Source organism: Erinaceus europaeus, chromosome 15 (assembly GCF_950295315.1).
Source record: "Erinaceus europaeus chromosome 15, mEriEur2.1, whole genome shotgun sequence".
NCBI lineage: Eukaryota > Metazoa > Chordata > Mammalia > Eulipotyphla > Erinaceidae > Erinaceus > Erinaceus europaeus.
This window is the reverse complement of record NC_080176.1, coordinates 45,585,761-45,601,934: the sequence shown is the minus strand read 5'-3', so window position 1 is coordinate 45,601,934 and position 16,174 is coordinate 45,585,761. Positions and strand designations below refer to the sequence as shown.

Sequence of the window (16,174 nt, the reverse complement as noted above, 5' to 3'; positions counted from 1 at the left end):
AAGTCTTTTATTGCTATAAACAAAACTCTTTAGAAATTACAAGCCAACTTTAAATAGTCAACAAATGACCAAGGAAGGAACTAGAACCCGAATAAGAAAAAAATGCACATTGAAACTTGAAGAAAAATAGTGTTTTATGTGACACTAAAGATGAGTGTTAGAGTTTTTAAAATATTTGTAAAATAGCAAAAGAAAAATAAGACTAAGTTTAGCTTGACAATAAAGTGTTTAGTAATTCAAATACATATAACTAAGTGGAGAAAGTGTAGACTAGCTGATTCTGCTTATAGGTCTGAAAATTCTATGTGGATTGTTGTATTGCAGTTCAGTGTGAAGTTGGCCTTAAAATAACCCAACATTTCCCAAATGGCTGGAATTTTCTTAGGAGGTATGGGACCCATGGCAAACACTTCTGAATTTGTTTTGGGCTTCAAATGCCTTTCCTAAATATACATAACCATTTAACCAATGATTATAACCCTTTTAAATTCCTACCAAGGTGAAAACATTTCATATGTATTACAAACACTGACTGACATTCAAATAATGGACTAAATTCAGAAAAGAACTGTGTATGTAACTAAAACCCTGTTAGAGTGAACATGCAATTCTGAAGCTACATTATTAAGATTCTTTTAGAACAATGTATTCAATAAGGATTATGAAGCCAAGGACTTTATACATGAATGCAGAATAGATGATGAGATGAACTCTTATAAACAATAATTAGATCTCTTTTCCTTAAAATAGTGCAAATGTAATTACTTATACATCATATATAGAATATATATATGAAATACAGTACAATGCTTACCACAATGTTACCTTGGTTAATATTCAATACTTAAAATGCATTAATGGTACAGTAAGTTTTGCCTCTAAGACCATCTCTTTAGAAAATTAGAGGTTTTATAAACACTACTTTGTTTCAAAAGCTATATATATATATAATTTAAATTACTGTTAGAGACAGAAGTTAAAGTAGATAATTGAATTCTGCCCAAAGGATGCTCATTGAAAATCCAGTATGCATTTAATAAGACACCATGATAAAATAATTGATGTCTTTCAAAGATTGTTTTAAAATTTAGGAATAAAGAATTAAAGCAGCATTGCATCGCCTGAAAAAAAACACCCGATTTGAAATTATCTTCCTAGAAAAACTGCTGCCTAGTACTTTTGTTTTTCCTTGTGGATGCCATGGTTACACATGACTAACAACTCTTAATTGTAGTAGAGTTTAAAGACAGCTACTTTTGGTATTTGTTAGAAAACCTAGAAATCATTTCTAGAAGATATCAGGAGTCTTGTGAAAATATTTCTGATGATGCTATATCAAAGTGACAATAAACCATCTGTAGGGAGATAGATGCTCTGCCTTTAAATTAACTAATGGGCAGTCATTTTTATTCCATCAAACCCTGGGCCCAGGCATACTCAAATATACATCACTAAATGTTTTTAATTTTATTTCTGTTAAAATTGCCCATCATTAATAGAACCCTCCAAAGGGAAACAGAAATAAGAGGAAGCCCCCAGGACCCCTGAATGACTTTATTTACACCTCTGCATTTTGGCATGTTAGAGTATCAAACATGTACAGTCTACAGAGTTAAATTAAGATGTACACTGTATCTTTGAAAATATTAACATCATTCACTATAACACAGAGTAAAATAGTTGTATAAAAAATAACTCACTCCTCAGCTCTCTTTGATAAATTCTTTAACTTGAATGACACTTTAGGAATTGGTGATATTGAAGGGAAATTTTCTTAAAACATTTTATCATATTCAATTTTGCTTCATTGAGTACATATCAAAATGTCCTTTTTTATCATGCAATAGTAATTTTATCTTTAAGAATGTTTTGATTCTATATAGAGATTTTTACTCAGTTAACATCACATAGCACATTTGACATAAATTGTATATCAAAAAGTTTGATGCTAAAATATATTATACCCAAGAATTTGAATGCTCTAAGAATTGGAGCATATATAATCAGAAGGATTATTGACAATCTAATAAAAAATTTGAAATTTATGCTGGTGAGAAAATGCAACTGGCAGATGGAATTGAATCAGGAAGTGAAGCTGCCTAGATCAATTTCATTCTAGTTAAAACACTATCATTAACTCTGTTAAAAGTTTCTATTTGACCTCTTCAAACTAGCAGCAGAGGATTCCTTTAAAAAGTACTAAACAAAACAAACAAACAAACAAAGAAACCATGTGGTATTATTCTACCAAACAATTCTAACTTACCCATTCAAGATTTTACAAGTTCTAAAAACTTTAAAAAATCTCTTTGTAAAAGATCCCCCAAAGCTTACCCATACTTCAAGCTTTTCTTTCACATCTCAGCTTAAGAGTTTGTTAATTTGAGGTGTGTAAAAAGACAGAGGATAACAATAAAAAACACAATCTGAAAATACAGTGCAGTTACCATTAGCTTCGTGGAGAAATAATTCACCACCAGTGAGCGTAACTATGCCAGCCATTACTTACTGAGACCTCAGAGGCACTCTCAACAGATTTGTCTATATTAATTCAGAGCCAAAATGGAAAGGGGGGAAAGTGTGATTTCCTGAAGACTCATCAGGATGCGATATTCACTGATTTTGCATGAATCACTAAACGCAGTCAACATAAGCTGGAATCAGAAAAGTCCACAGGAATTTTAGCTGAAATCCATCTCAAATTGAGATGGGTATTGCTAGTTCACTCCAATGACTCTCACTCTGTTGCAGCTCTCCTATGAAAGCTTCTTCCCAGGAAGCTTTTCCAATTTGAGGTTTATCTAGTATAATAATTAAGGCAGAAGTGCTTGGTAGTGTGTGAACTTGGCTATCTAGCTTTTTCTATTCCTAACTCGAGGCTAAATGTGTGGTTTTATTTTATTTATGGTATCTGTGAAGTTGATAGGGCATCTGGCACAATTCAAATATGTAATCATTCAATATAATTCAAATTCTTCCCACACTACATGTTCATACTTTAATTTTTCCTAAGCTACTTGGCAAATTAGAGGAAAGCACAAATCACAGAGAATTATGACAATTGCCACTTCTGGGTCAGTGCTCATTCATGACCAAGTTTAATCTATTCCACATGCTGTATACACACCATGGGTCACAAAAAAGCAAAGACCCTACAGGTCATAGAGGTGCAAAAAATGTCTGTCTTGAGTTTGAGTTCCAGGTCATGATTCTAGTAGTAGTAATGTAAGAAAATACTTTATAAATTCCAAAGACAACTCTCCTGTCATGGCACTGTTTGTCATCTATTTTTCTCGTGCTGCTTTCTCCATTCTTCACAATTATCTTAACACCTAATTGTGTTTCATAAATTGCATTATTTTTGGCAGTGAGACTTGAATACAGATCACAACTACTGAAAAGTATCTGTGACCCTGGCTACTGTTTAGTGTATTGGACTGTACTGTACTTTGTGACTCGACTTCGGGCAGTACTAGGGGAGGCAGATCCAAGGGCTTGGCTAAAGTGATGGTCAGAGGAACTCCTCATGTGACCAATAGTGGCTGTACCCCCCATGCTGCTACTCATGGCGCCACCACCTCCCATGCTGCTCAGCCCCATGCCGCCACCAGTAGTGCCAATTCCAGCTCCACTCAGGCCCCCACTAGTGCCAATTAATCCACTGCTGACTGTGCCACTGCCCGTGCTTAACCCAACAGGACCACTAATTCCAGCTATGCCAGAGCCAGATAGAACTCTCTCTGTTACGATCACATTCTGGGCATTTGATAGGTCGGGATTCATACTCAGATTGCCCATCATGCCAGAAGTTGGTCGAATTATTCTTTCTGTCACTACTACATTTGATGAATCTCTAGGATCTTGGATAGTAAAAGACGTGGGTAGACCTGAACTTGGGGCTATCACCCTTTCTGTCACTATAACATTTGAACCATCTCTCAAGTCAGGCATCTCTAACATTCCATGCAAATCAGCACCAGATATTGGACCAACTACCCTCTCTGTCACCAACACGTTTGATGCCTGTCGATTATCATGAATATGCACTGTGGGCTTCAGAGTGCCAGAGGTGGTGTAAGACTCTGTCACGGTGACATTACCATAGCTCAGAGGGTCAGGAATAGGCATAGGATGGTGTATAGTAGGTCCTGAGGGATAAGTACTCTCAGAAATTACTGTGGTAGTGCCAAATTGTGGGGAGATAGGTGGGTGCCCACTAGAAAGGGGATCTGTTGCCTGGGGGCAAATTGGTTCATTGCTCTCTGGTGGCCAAGATGGATCTGGAAACGGGCATGGTTCAACCTCTTTTCCCAGGCTGATATCTGCCAGCTTCTTAAATTTAGGTCCCAGTGTATCCAAGAAGCTGTCATCCAGGTCTTCTCCAATGAAGCTACAACAACCCACGGAACCAGCAGGTGAACCTACACCTTCAATGTCATATATGAGCAAGCAGTCGTTGGATGGGCGTCCTTCATCTTCATCTGCATAAGCATATGCTTTCTGCATTTGTAGAGGAAATAGAAAATAAAATTATCTATTCGTATTTAACAGTAATAAAAAAAACATTACTGTTTCTCCTCCCATGGCATTACCAAAGAAAATTCCATAAAGAAAAAAACAAAATAAGACAACAACAAAGCTTCTATAAGATACTGAAGATATTTTAAAATCGTAATCCATACCTAAAATAGACCCACTAGCTTTTTCCAAAATGGAGATCCCAAAACTCATCTGCTATATTCTTGCCTTTAGGTTCCTGACTATTAAGCAATTTGTTCTGCTTTATGTCTTAATGCTTTTACAGCCAACGAGATACAGATGTTACCATGATGCCAATCTGACTTCCCTGGGGAGATGACCTCACCAATGAGTCCTGAAAACTCACCTCCCCAGATCCCTCTCATACTAGCAACAGTCGGAGAGTATGGATTGACCTGTCAACAGCCATGTCCAGCAGAGAAGCAATTACAGAAGCCAGACCTCTCATCTTCTGCAGCCCATAAAGATTTTCGGTCCAAATCCATTCTCCCAGAGGAATAAAGAATAGGGAAGCTTCCAATAGAGGGAATGGGATGTGGAATTTGGGTGGTGGGAATTGTGTGGAATTGTACACTTCTTATCACACAATCTTGTCGATCATTACTAAATCACTAATAAAAATAAAGAAAGTAATGGAGCTGGGAAATATAGCCCATATTGAAATGGAGGTTTAACATCTTGGGAATATTATTTAATAAAAATGCTGACAAGTATAAGAACTAGAAGTTATGAACCTAGTTAGCAGATGCCTGCCAAAAATATTCCATTTGGAAATGGAGAAGGTCTACAGTAGAGAAGTGGAAGCAGGATGAAAAGAAGGGCAGGCTGAGCAAGAGATCTTACCTGACAAAAGTAACTTTCCATGAAATTCATATTCAGGCCGCCTTCTCTACATTCTCTCATAGAATTTCTTCGTAATGTTCCAGAATATTCTTGACATATCTCAGGTGCTGTTTTAACTCCTTCTTCTAGTTCAAATCCTGTTGTTCTTTCTCCTCCTCCCAAATCTTGCATTTCTCTGCCACAATATTCATTTGTGTAAACTCCTGGAAATGTTGATCAGATTAAATTTATTTTCTTTAGTACATTGTACACTAAAAGCAAATACTGTGCTATAGAATTGCTGGTATTCTAAGTATTCAGTTATTATTATGATTATTATTTTGCCTCCAGGGTTATTGCTGGGGCATGGTGCCTGCAGCACAAATTCAGTGCTCCTGGAGGCTATATTTTCCCTTTTGTTGCCATTGTTGTTGTTATTATTATTGTTGTCATCGCTGTTGGATAGGATAGAGAGAAATCGACAGGAAGTAAAGATAGACACTTGCAGACCTGCTTCACCACTTGTGAAGCGACCCCCCCTGCAAGTGGGGAGCCGAGGGCTTGAACTGGCATCCTTATGCTGGTCCTTGGGCTTTGCACCACGTGCGCTTAACCAGCTGCGCTACCGTCAGACCCCTAGTTTCATTATTATTATCACTATTATCATTTAGTTGTCACTGGGAATTCAGAGCACCAAGATGACTTTTTCAGTCAGAAAGACAACCACATCGCTAAAGCTTCCTTCAGTGTGGTGGAGGCCTGGATCAAACCTGGGTCAGACCCATGACAAAGCAAGTATACTTACTCAAGAGAGCTGTCTTACTGGTCCATATTTAAATATTCATGGTTAAGCAAAGAATAAGATAAAAACAATACATAGAGAAAGGTTATATAAAGGAGGCTAAGTGGTGGCACACTAGGTTAAGCACATATAATATGAAGCTCAAGGACCCACACAAGGATCAAGCCCCCAGGGGGTCACCTCACAAGTGAAGCCCATCTGCAAGTATCTATCTTTCTCTCTTCCTTTCTCTGTCTCTCTCTCTCTCTCAAAGATTTTTATTTATTTATTTATGAGAAAGATGGGGGGGGCCAGGCATCATTCTGGTACATGTGCTACCAAGGATTAAACTCAAGACGCCACAATTGAGAGTCTAATGCTTTATCCGTTGTTCCACCTTCCAGACCACTCTCCCTCCCAATCTCCCACTCTCAATTTTTGTCTGCTCTATCAATAATAATAATAATAATAATAATAATAATAATAATAATTAGAAAAGAGAAAGGATAAATAAACATGTATTGGGTCCAAAGTAATATTATTCATAGATTATTAATTTGATATTGCTAAGGATAGACTATCATATTTTACTGGAAGAGAGGGGCTGCACAGAGTTTACAAAAAGTTAATCCTTACACAAAGAGTTTGATTTTAAACTGAGGGAAACTGGAGAAAAATACTCAAATTCTAAGGATAAAAAACAATATAAGAAATCCCTATATTTTTCTGCCAAGGTTTCTCTGAGGCTTAGTGCTACATTATCCTACAGTTCCTGCTACTTTTTTTTTTTTTTGCTTGCCTTTTTTCTAGAAGGAAGATGAAAGACTGAGAGGGTCAGATGAAGACACACAAGAAGAGAAACCACAGCACTGTTTCATCACTTGCCTTTTGCATGATGTTCCTAGGGGCTCAACTTCAAGCCATCAGCATGGCAAGGTGTTCCCTCTTCCAGGCCAGTTATCCCATCCTTATTTAAATATATAAGGCTCAGGCCTTCAGAATATATGAGATTTACTGGCTTTCAGAGAAGACATACTGGGTGTGACGAGGGGACAGGTTTGCACAGAGAATACTGGATTTACAGTTGAATGTGAGGCATGAGTAGCTGGCTATTAAAATGTTTGAAGCAGGTGTGACAAAAGGATAGTGCAGAGAAATGACAGAAGTGCTACTGACATAGAAAAGTGCTAGTGACAGGACAGATGTCTTTAGTTCTTTAAAGATCCAATCATAGTATTTTTTTCATACTTCTTTTGCTTTGCTGTCTTTCACTGTGTTTTGCTGAGTGTTCAAAGGTTTGCAGACTTATTAAGGAAATAAACACATAATAAGTACTGGTGGACTTGTAGCTTGACAAGTCTTAACTGATTGGATATTAATGGATAGGGAGATTTAAGAGTGAACAATGTGTTTTAGCTTTTGAGAAGGGGGAATATCGGTTTCATTAACAACAAAGGCTACATCGGGAAGAGAAATGGGTTTAAAAACTAACATGTGTAGTTCAGCAAGTTGTAAATGTTCCCATGGACCATTTTAGACTTCAAAGTCATGATTACAAGAATCTAACAGACAGAAAGATAAGAGAATGAGTAATTTACCAAGATAGCACAACTGTTCTCAAAGATATGGAAAACAGAAGGGCTATTTCGAAAAATTAGTTCTTTTTACTATAGTAGTTGTTACTTGCTTACTGTGAGATTCTATTTATTCCTTAATTTCTTCTGTAATTAAGTGATATACACTTTTTTTCAATTGATTTAATAATGATCAACAAGACTGAAGTTATCGATAAGAGGGGTAAAATTCCACACAATTCCCACCAGCAGAGTTCTGTATCCCATCCTCTCTCCTCCATTGGAAGCTTTCTTAAGGCAAATTTTACTGATAGTCTTAACTGTGTACAAAATTAAAATCTACCACTGTATACAATATAAGCTGAAAGCCTTAAATGTTATTATTATTTTTTACAGTGTTTTATCTGTTTAATTTCAGTTTCAGATATGGACAGATCTTTTCAGGTCAATAGTTATACTGCAGCTGAGAGTAAACGTGATTTTTTTTTTTTTCACTGACAATGAAAGCCAGAGAGACTTTGACTCATTTATGAGTTGTGGAAGCAGATTCTAGCTTCAATAAAGGAGCACAGGTTTTAATTTGATGTAAATTTTAATTTCAATTAGCAGTTCTTCCATAAAGGTTTATTAGACAGGAAGTCTTGACCAATACTGCAATTCAGTACTTCCCTTCTATTTGTAAATTTTAATCAGATTATCTAAGTACTCTCTGACAAGGGAGAAAAATTTTAACATATAAGAGTAACAATTACTATAGGTTTTCTTTAATTATGTAATGTTTAAATTAGTCATTTTAAAAAGGACAGAAATAATTCTTATTTTAGTTTAGTTTAGTTTTACCAGAACATTGCTCAGATCTGTCTTCCTATGGTTCTGGGGATTGAATCTGGTCCCTTGGGTGCCTTAGGAATGAAAATATTTTGAACTGGGCTGGGAAGATGGCACAATATTTATGCAAAAGATTTTTATCTCTGAGTTCCCAGGTTCAGTCCCCAGCATCATCATAAACCAGAGCTGATCAGTACTCTGGTCTGTCTGTCTGTCTTTCTATCTCTTCTCTCTGTATCTCATTTCACTAAAATAAATAAATAAAATACCTTTTCGGGGTAGGGTGGTGGCATACCTGGTTGAGTGTATGTGTTACCCTATGCAAGGACCCAAGTTCAAGCCCCTCGTTTCCTGTAGGTGGGAAGCTTCACTATCAGTGAAGCAGTGTTGGAGGTGTCTCTCATTCCCTCATCTGATCTACCTTTTCCCCCTCAATTTCTCCCTGTTCTATTAAATAAATAAATAATATTTAATTTTATTTATTCCCTTTTGTTGTTCTTGTTATTATTGTTATTGATGTCGTCATTGTTGGATAGGACAGAGAGAAATGGAGAGACAAGGGGAAGACAGTGAGGGGGAGAGAAAGATAGACACCTGCAGACCTGTTTTACCGCTTTTGAAGTGACTTCCCTGCAGGGGGGGATCCAGGGGCTCAAACCGGGACCCTTATGCTGGTCCTTGCGCTTCGCGCCACATGCACTTAAACCGCTGAGCTACTACTGCCTGACTCCCATAAATACTATTTTTAAAGTTATGTCACTATGTCATCTCCTCAGCCAGGACAGAACAGTTTTAATGACAAAGAAGATAACTAAAGCATACACAAAAAAGAACAGTATTCCTCCTCCTCCTCTTCTTTCTCGTTTCTCCTCCTCCTTATTTTTCTCCATCTTTTTTATTTATTTATTTATTTTTAAACCAAGGTTATTGTCAGAGGCTTGGTGCTGGCATTGTGAATCCATGCCTCTGCCCTGGGAGACATTTTTTTTTTCTTCTATTGCTTAAGGACAGAGACAGATTTATAGAGAAGGGGGAAATAGAGAGGGATAGAAAAAAAATATAGACACTTGCATACCTGCTTCACTTGTGAAGTGTCCTCTCTGGTGGGGAGCAGGGAAGCAGGGGCTCTTTGCGCATGGTGATATAGGCATGCTTAAACCGGGTGTGCCAACGCTCCCCCACCCCCTTCTTAGTCATTTGAGTGATTAAGATAAAAAAAAAATTCTTACCTGATGTGTCAATGCATTCAATCATATTTGCATTATCAGATGGTATTTGTGGTACACAGATAGTAGTCAGATCCTGAAATAAAGGAAACATTTTCCTATTGTGTCTTGTCTTTCTATAGTTGTTCATTAGTTTTGTTCTCATTACTAAAAGAAAGCTTTGAAATCTATTAAAACCCTAAACTCATTTAGAAAGCCTTCTCTAGCAGACTGGGAGTATGGACCGACCAGTCAACACCCATGTTCAGCGGGGAAGCAATTACAGAAGCCAGACCTTCTACCTTCTGCAACCCTCAACGACCCTGGGTCCATGCTCCCAGAGGGCTAGAGAATGGGAAAGCTATCATGGGAGGGGGTGGGTTATGGGGATTGGGTGGTGGGAATTGTGTGGAGTTGTACCCCTCCTACCTTATGTTTTTGTTCACTAATCCTTTCTTAAATAAAAAATTAAAAAAAAAAAAAGAAAGCCTTCTCTAGTTACTTCCATCTACTTTAGATGTACTTTTGATTTCTCTTCATTTTCCACATAAGCTACTGGAGGAGATCAAAGAGTAATACTGTCTGCGATTGACCGCCATTATCGGCTCCTGTGCATAGACTGAGCTTAGGTGACAACTGTAATCATATAACCAAAACTTTTTGCAGTTTGTTCCCCTTCTCCTCTTTAATAAAATTCAGATGAACTTTTTGGGGCTGTAAAAGGCAAAACTGGCTTGAGGCTTACAATTTAAAGAATGTGACAACCCATCTAGGGAGAAGTTGTACTGTTATGTTCTTTTGACTTTGTTAAGAATCCTACATCCTTTCCTGATGGCCACCTTAGGGAGTAACTAGATTCCTGTTAGCAAGTGGTGTTTGTATATGTATCAGTAGAATTCAAGTCCTAACTTCACGCTCCCAGGAAAGCAGGGACAAGTCCAATACTTGCCTCCTCATCCTCCTCTCATTGCAACTAGTTAAAAAAAAGGTGTGGGGCTGGGTGTTGGCACATCCCATTGATCTCACACATTATAATGTACAAGGACCTGAGTTCAAGCCCTCAGTCTCCATCTATGATGTGTGTGGGGGGGTGTTTCACAAGTAGTAAAACAGTGTTGCTGGTCTCTCTCCTTCCTTCTCTCCTTCTCTATTTCTCTCCCCTCTTTCTCTCTCTCCCTATTTCTCTTCTCAATTTCTCTCTGTTTCTAGCCAAAGTAAATAAATGCTTCTTTTTTAAAGTGATCATTATCTAGAAGAAGGAAGTTGATTTGCATAACAAAGGTACACAACCTGTTTGCACAATTAAAACTTTTTCCCTTGACACAGATGATTGGTATGCAGAGTTCTAGCATTTTTGCAGTTTAGGGCAGCCTTTTGCCCATTTTCAGTATTATGTCATCTAAATGGCATAAAACTAGACACCCATATGCCCCCAACACACACAGACTTCTCTGAAGCTTGTTCTAGAACCAGAAATGTCATGATATATTTTCCCATAGATTTCTAGTTTCCCAATTTATGTTTTATTTTCTGTCAATAGACATTTTTTCATTTCAACTATTCCTGTGATTATTAATAATACAACCAAGGTCACTTCTTGCAAATTATTAACACTTACCCTGAGTTCAGGCTGTGGTCCTTCTACTGCCCAGGACTGAATTGCCCCATCTGAACATTCTGGTACAGGTTCAAAGCCAGCTCCACCACCAGAGGCACCTCCACAATCACAACAGATTAACAAAAATGGAACCACTGATAATGAAATAATGGAATATTGAAATTAGTTGGATGGTCATAATGGGAAGAATCATCCTGCCTTTTTTTTATGGTTAAAGTTGAACTTCTAATTCCATTTCATTCTGTTTTTTTTTTTTATAAATATCTCAGAAAACAAGCTACACATATAGGTGAGATCCCCAAGTTCATGTAAACACTATCACCAATTTAATTTGATATACAGACTTCAAATTGTATTGTATATATCATACTGTTAAAATAGGTCAGTGTCTTCCATGAACTTGCTTAAGAAGATAGTTAAAGAGGAAGGAAGGAAAGACTAGAGGAATTAGGTAATATGCTTGCTTCTTCCTGATCCCTCCTCTCTGCTTTTACTTATTTTTCTTCTTTCATACAAGCTTGACTTAAAAAACAAAAATCAATATCTTACCTGTACCTTGAAAAATCATTACTACGAGGCCATTATTTTCCCTTACATAGACAACTTTTCTTAAGATCACTCATATACAGTTAGCGATCAGGATAACACATAACAATGTTTTTCCGAGCCAGCAAGATAGCTAAGTTGGGAGAGTGGCTGCTTTGCTGTATGTGTGACCCAGGTTGAAGTCCAGTCTCTACTCCAGTGGGGTAAAGTGCACTCTGGGGTCTGTATCTCTCCCTGTCAATGTTTCTTTTTTCTTCTTTAGTTTTTAAATTTTTTATTACCTTTATTTATTTATTGGATAGAGACAGCCAGAAATCGAGAGGTAAGGGGAGATAGAGGAGAGAGACAGAGAGACACCTGCAGGACTGCTTCACCACTCGCAGAGCTTTCCCCCTGCAGGTGAGGACTGAGGGCTCAAACTCTGGTCCTTGCTCATTGTAACCTGTGCGCTCAATGAGGCATCATACATGGACTCCCATCTCTGTTTCTCTCTCTCTCTCTGAAAAAGCCACTCCAGACCAGTGAAGCCCCAGAGATAATAACAACAAAATACAAATTAAAAATGCAAACTGTAAAATATTGGCTGAAAGAAGTGGTTCGATCTGTAAGAGTCCAAATTAGGAAGCAACCCAAATGTACAATGACAGATGGCTGAGGACTTTGTGAAGAAATTATTTAGCTATAAGAAATTATTAAATTTTATTCTTTGCTTGAAGGAATTGTGTTAAGTGAAATCAGCAGAAGGTAAGGGATACTAAATGATTTCACTTCTGTGTATGCAGAACTTAAGAAACAAAGAAAGGGGGAATCAGGAGGTAGAGCAGCAGGTTAAGCACAAGGACTGGCTTAAGGATCCTGGTTCGAGTCCCTGCTCCCCACCTGCAAGGGAGTCACTTCACAAGCAGTGAAGCAGGTCTGCAGGTGTCTGTCTTTCTCTCCCCCTTGTCTGTCTTCCCTTCCTCTCTCTATTTCTCTCTGTCCTATCCAACAACAATAGCAATAACTACAACAATAAAACAACAAGGACAACAAAAGGGACTAAATAAATATATTTTAAAAAAGAAACAAAGAAAGGGAAAATACAGGCTAAAATGAATCCCACATATTCTACTGTAGCACATATAAGGTTTCCAAAGGCAGGTAATGGGAGGGGCGTGGGCATGCTCTACTGTGGAAACAGAGGGTGGGGTGTAGTGTGCTGGCACTTGGCACAGGGAATCCTGAAGCTATATACCTGTGACAGCTGTCTTGTAAATCAACACCCCCCCTCCTGCCCAATAAAGTGATCTGTTAAAAAATAAACAAAAATAGGGGCCAGGTGGTGGTGCACCTGGTTGAGTGCACATGCTACAATGTGCAGGGCTCTAGGTTTGAGCCCCTGGTCCCTACCTGCAAGGGAAAAGCTTTGCAACTGGTGAAGCAGTGTTGCAGGTGTCTTTCTGTCTCTCTCCCTCTGTATCTCCCCTTTCTCAATTTCTAACTGTCTCTATCCAATAAATAAATAAAGATAATAAAAATTTAAGCAAATGAACAAAATAAAAGTGTGTGAAGCAATGACTGAAATGATCGGCTCAACCAGTAGAGTGAAAGAGGCCCAGGTATAATCATCAGCATCACACATGACAGTGTTCTGTCTGATTCCCTTTATTCCTTCTTAATATCATGAAACAAAAAGCAAGTCTTCTCCTCCTCTACTCCTCTCCCGCTTCCCCCCATCTCCTTCTTATTGCCACCAGGGTTATTGCTGAGGGGCTTGGTATCGGCACTATGAAACCACTGCTCCCGGAGGCCATTCCCCTACCCCACCTTTTTTTTCTTCTGTTTTTTATTTGATAGGACAGAGAGAAATGAGAGGGGGAAGAGGCGATAGAGAGGGAGAGAGAAAGATAGATACCTGAAAATCTGTTTCACTGTTTTTACAGTGTCCCACTCTGTAGTTGGGGAGTAGGAGACTTGAACCTGGGTCCTTGCACATGGTGATCTATGTGCTTAACTGAACATGCGGCTGCCTGACCCCCAGCACAAACTAATTCTTTAAAAATAGCCCATAAAATATATTAGAAGATATATCTCTTCTCCACAGTATTTTTAAAAAAAATATCAATAATGGTATTCAAGTACTTACATCCTAGGACCAGGAATCCCATAATGAGCAGTCCAATGCCAGCAGGACCAAAATGTACATTATCTGCCGTATACTGATATGTTCCAGTATTATACTCCTCATTATCGGCGGCATTTTCATTGGTATTTCCTTGGTTATTATTGTTTTCATGTGTGTCAGTGTTAGTGTTAGTGTTAGTGTTAGTGTTAGTGTCAGTGTCAGTGTTAGTGTTAGTGTTAGTGTCAGTGTTACTTTGATTGTGGGTTTCTCCTGTTTCCCTCCAGCCAGAACCATTCAGGTCAATATTAATTGTGCCAGTACAAGTTCTTTGAAGAGCATCTGTAACAAGATTAAAATTGGAAAATAAATTTTATACACTTAATATAATAAGTAGTAGATAATGAACAACTTTTTTCTTCAGTGTCTATTCTCTTCATTCCCATAAATTTATTTATTTATTTATTTATTTATTTATTTATTTATTTATTTATTATTTTTATTGATACCAGGGTTATTGCTAGGGCTCATATCTGCATGACAACTTCAAAGCTTCCAAAAGTCAGCTTTTCTTATTTATTCCTTCCTTTCTTCCTTTTTTCTCTCTTCTTTCTCTTTTTCTCTTTCCCTTTCTTTCTCTTTCTTCCCTCCTTTCTTTCTTTCTTTCTTTCTTTCTTTCTTTCTTTCTTTCTTTCTTTCTTTCTTTCTTCCTTTCTTTCATTCTGATTTCCCTACTTTCTTTTTCTTTTATTTGGTAGGAGAGTAGAAATTGAGAGAGGTAAGGGGAAATAGAAAGGAAGAGAGAGGTGGTGGTGGTGGTGGTGGTGGAGGTGGTGGTGGAGGTGAAGACGGTGGAGGTGGTAGTGGAGATGGTGGTGGTGGTGAAGATGGTGGAGGTGGTGGTAGTGGTGAAGATGGTGGAGGTGGTGGTAGTGGTAAAGATGGTGGAGGTGGTGGAGGTGGAGGTGGTGGTGGAGGTGGTGGTGGAGGTGGTGGTGGAGGTGGTAGTGGAGGTGGTGGGTGGTGAAGATGGTGGAGGTGGTGAAGGTGGTGGTGGAGGTGGTGGTGAAGATGGTGGAGGTGGTGGTGGAGGTAGTGATGGAGGTGGTGGTGAAGATGGTGGAGGTGGTGGTGGAGGTGAAGATGGTAGAGGTGGTGGTGGAGGTAGTGGTGGAGGTGGTGGTGAAGATGGTGAAGATGGTGGAGGTGGTGGTGGAGGTAGTGGTGGAGGTGGTGGTGGAGGTGATCCAGCAGCATTGCTTCACTGTTAATGAACGCTCTCTCTGCTTGAACTAGGAGCTGAACCCAAGTCCTCAACCTGGTGCTTCAGTTCCTGGTCCCTAGGACTTTCTTTATTATCCCTCACTTGTGACTCAGTTGTTAAATCAAAGAATGGTGAATATTAGTGTCTTTGAAAATCTGTCTCCTGCGATGTGAAGCATACCCAGGAAATATCACATGTGTTATTCAGCTACATCCCTCAAGCAGTTCAAACATTGATTTTTTTTTGCATAAATCTGTTAACTAGATTTTATCTGCTGTTTTAGTTTACTATCACTAATATTGAGTCTATATTTTTTCTATTAGGTAATCTCAAAACCAAAGGATTTTTGAGCAGTGTGGTAAGTCAATTCTACAGAAACATCCTAGCAAAATAAACACAGTATCTCTACATGAAGCATCAACAGGAATAATATAGGAAGTTCAACTAACTCACAGGAGAGGGATCAGGACTACTGGAGTTAGGGGAGGAGGAATTTTCCTGTGCTAAAAAGATGATCCTCAAGTAGATACTTCACATTTTCTATTTTCTCTGTTCTTCAATGTGTTAGCAAGATGTATTTCTTGGATACATAAGGAGTAGGGACATTTGCTATTTGAGTCAACTTAATTTGTCCACGCTTTCTGTTTCAACATACTATTATTATTATTTAATAATACAAAATCTGCCCATTAATATAAATGTAGAACCTGGTATAATGACTGACATCTAACTAGGACTCAGTATGTAGTTTCTGAGTAGAATCAAGATAACCTTGAAAGTACCTAACAGAAATGCATATATAATCAGTCTCTTTGAAGTTCTTTTTTTTATCATTTTATTAAGCAATTAATGATTTACAGAACAGTTGTTGACACATGGGTCATAATTTCTCATTT

General features: G+C 38.1%; 1 protein-coding gene across 1 annotated transcript in view; it reads right to left on the bottom strand.

The window, feature by feature from the left end:
- Window positions 1–1,539: 1,539 nt before the first annotated feature.
- The window catches only part of DSG1 (desmoglein 1), a 42,774-nt gene continuing 28,139 nt past the window's right edge, over window positions 1,540–16,174 (bottom strand). The window contains exons 11-15 of the mRNA XM_016187200.2: window positions 14,039–14,356; window positions 11,368–11,501; window positions 9,774–9,846; window positions 5,383–5,585; window positions 1,540–4,500 (exon numbers count right to left, since the gene is read on the bottom strand). Coding sequence (XP_016042686.1) covers window positions 3,418–4,500; window positions 5,383–5,585; window positions 9,774–9,846; window positions 11,368–11,501; window positions 14,039–14,356 — 1,811 coding nt within the window. The 3' untranslated portion in view covers window positions 1,540–3,417. The remainder of the gene's footprint in view (window positions 4,501–5,382; window positions 5,586–9,773; window positions 9,847–11,367; window positions 11,502–14,038; window positions 14,357–16,174) is intronic.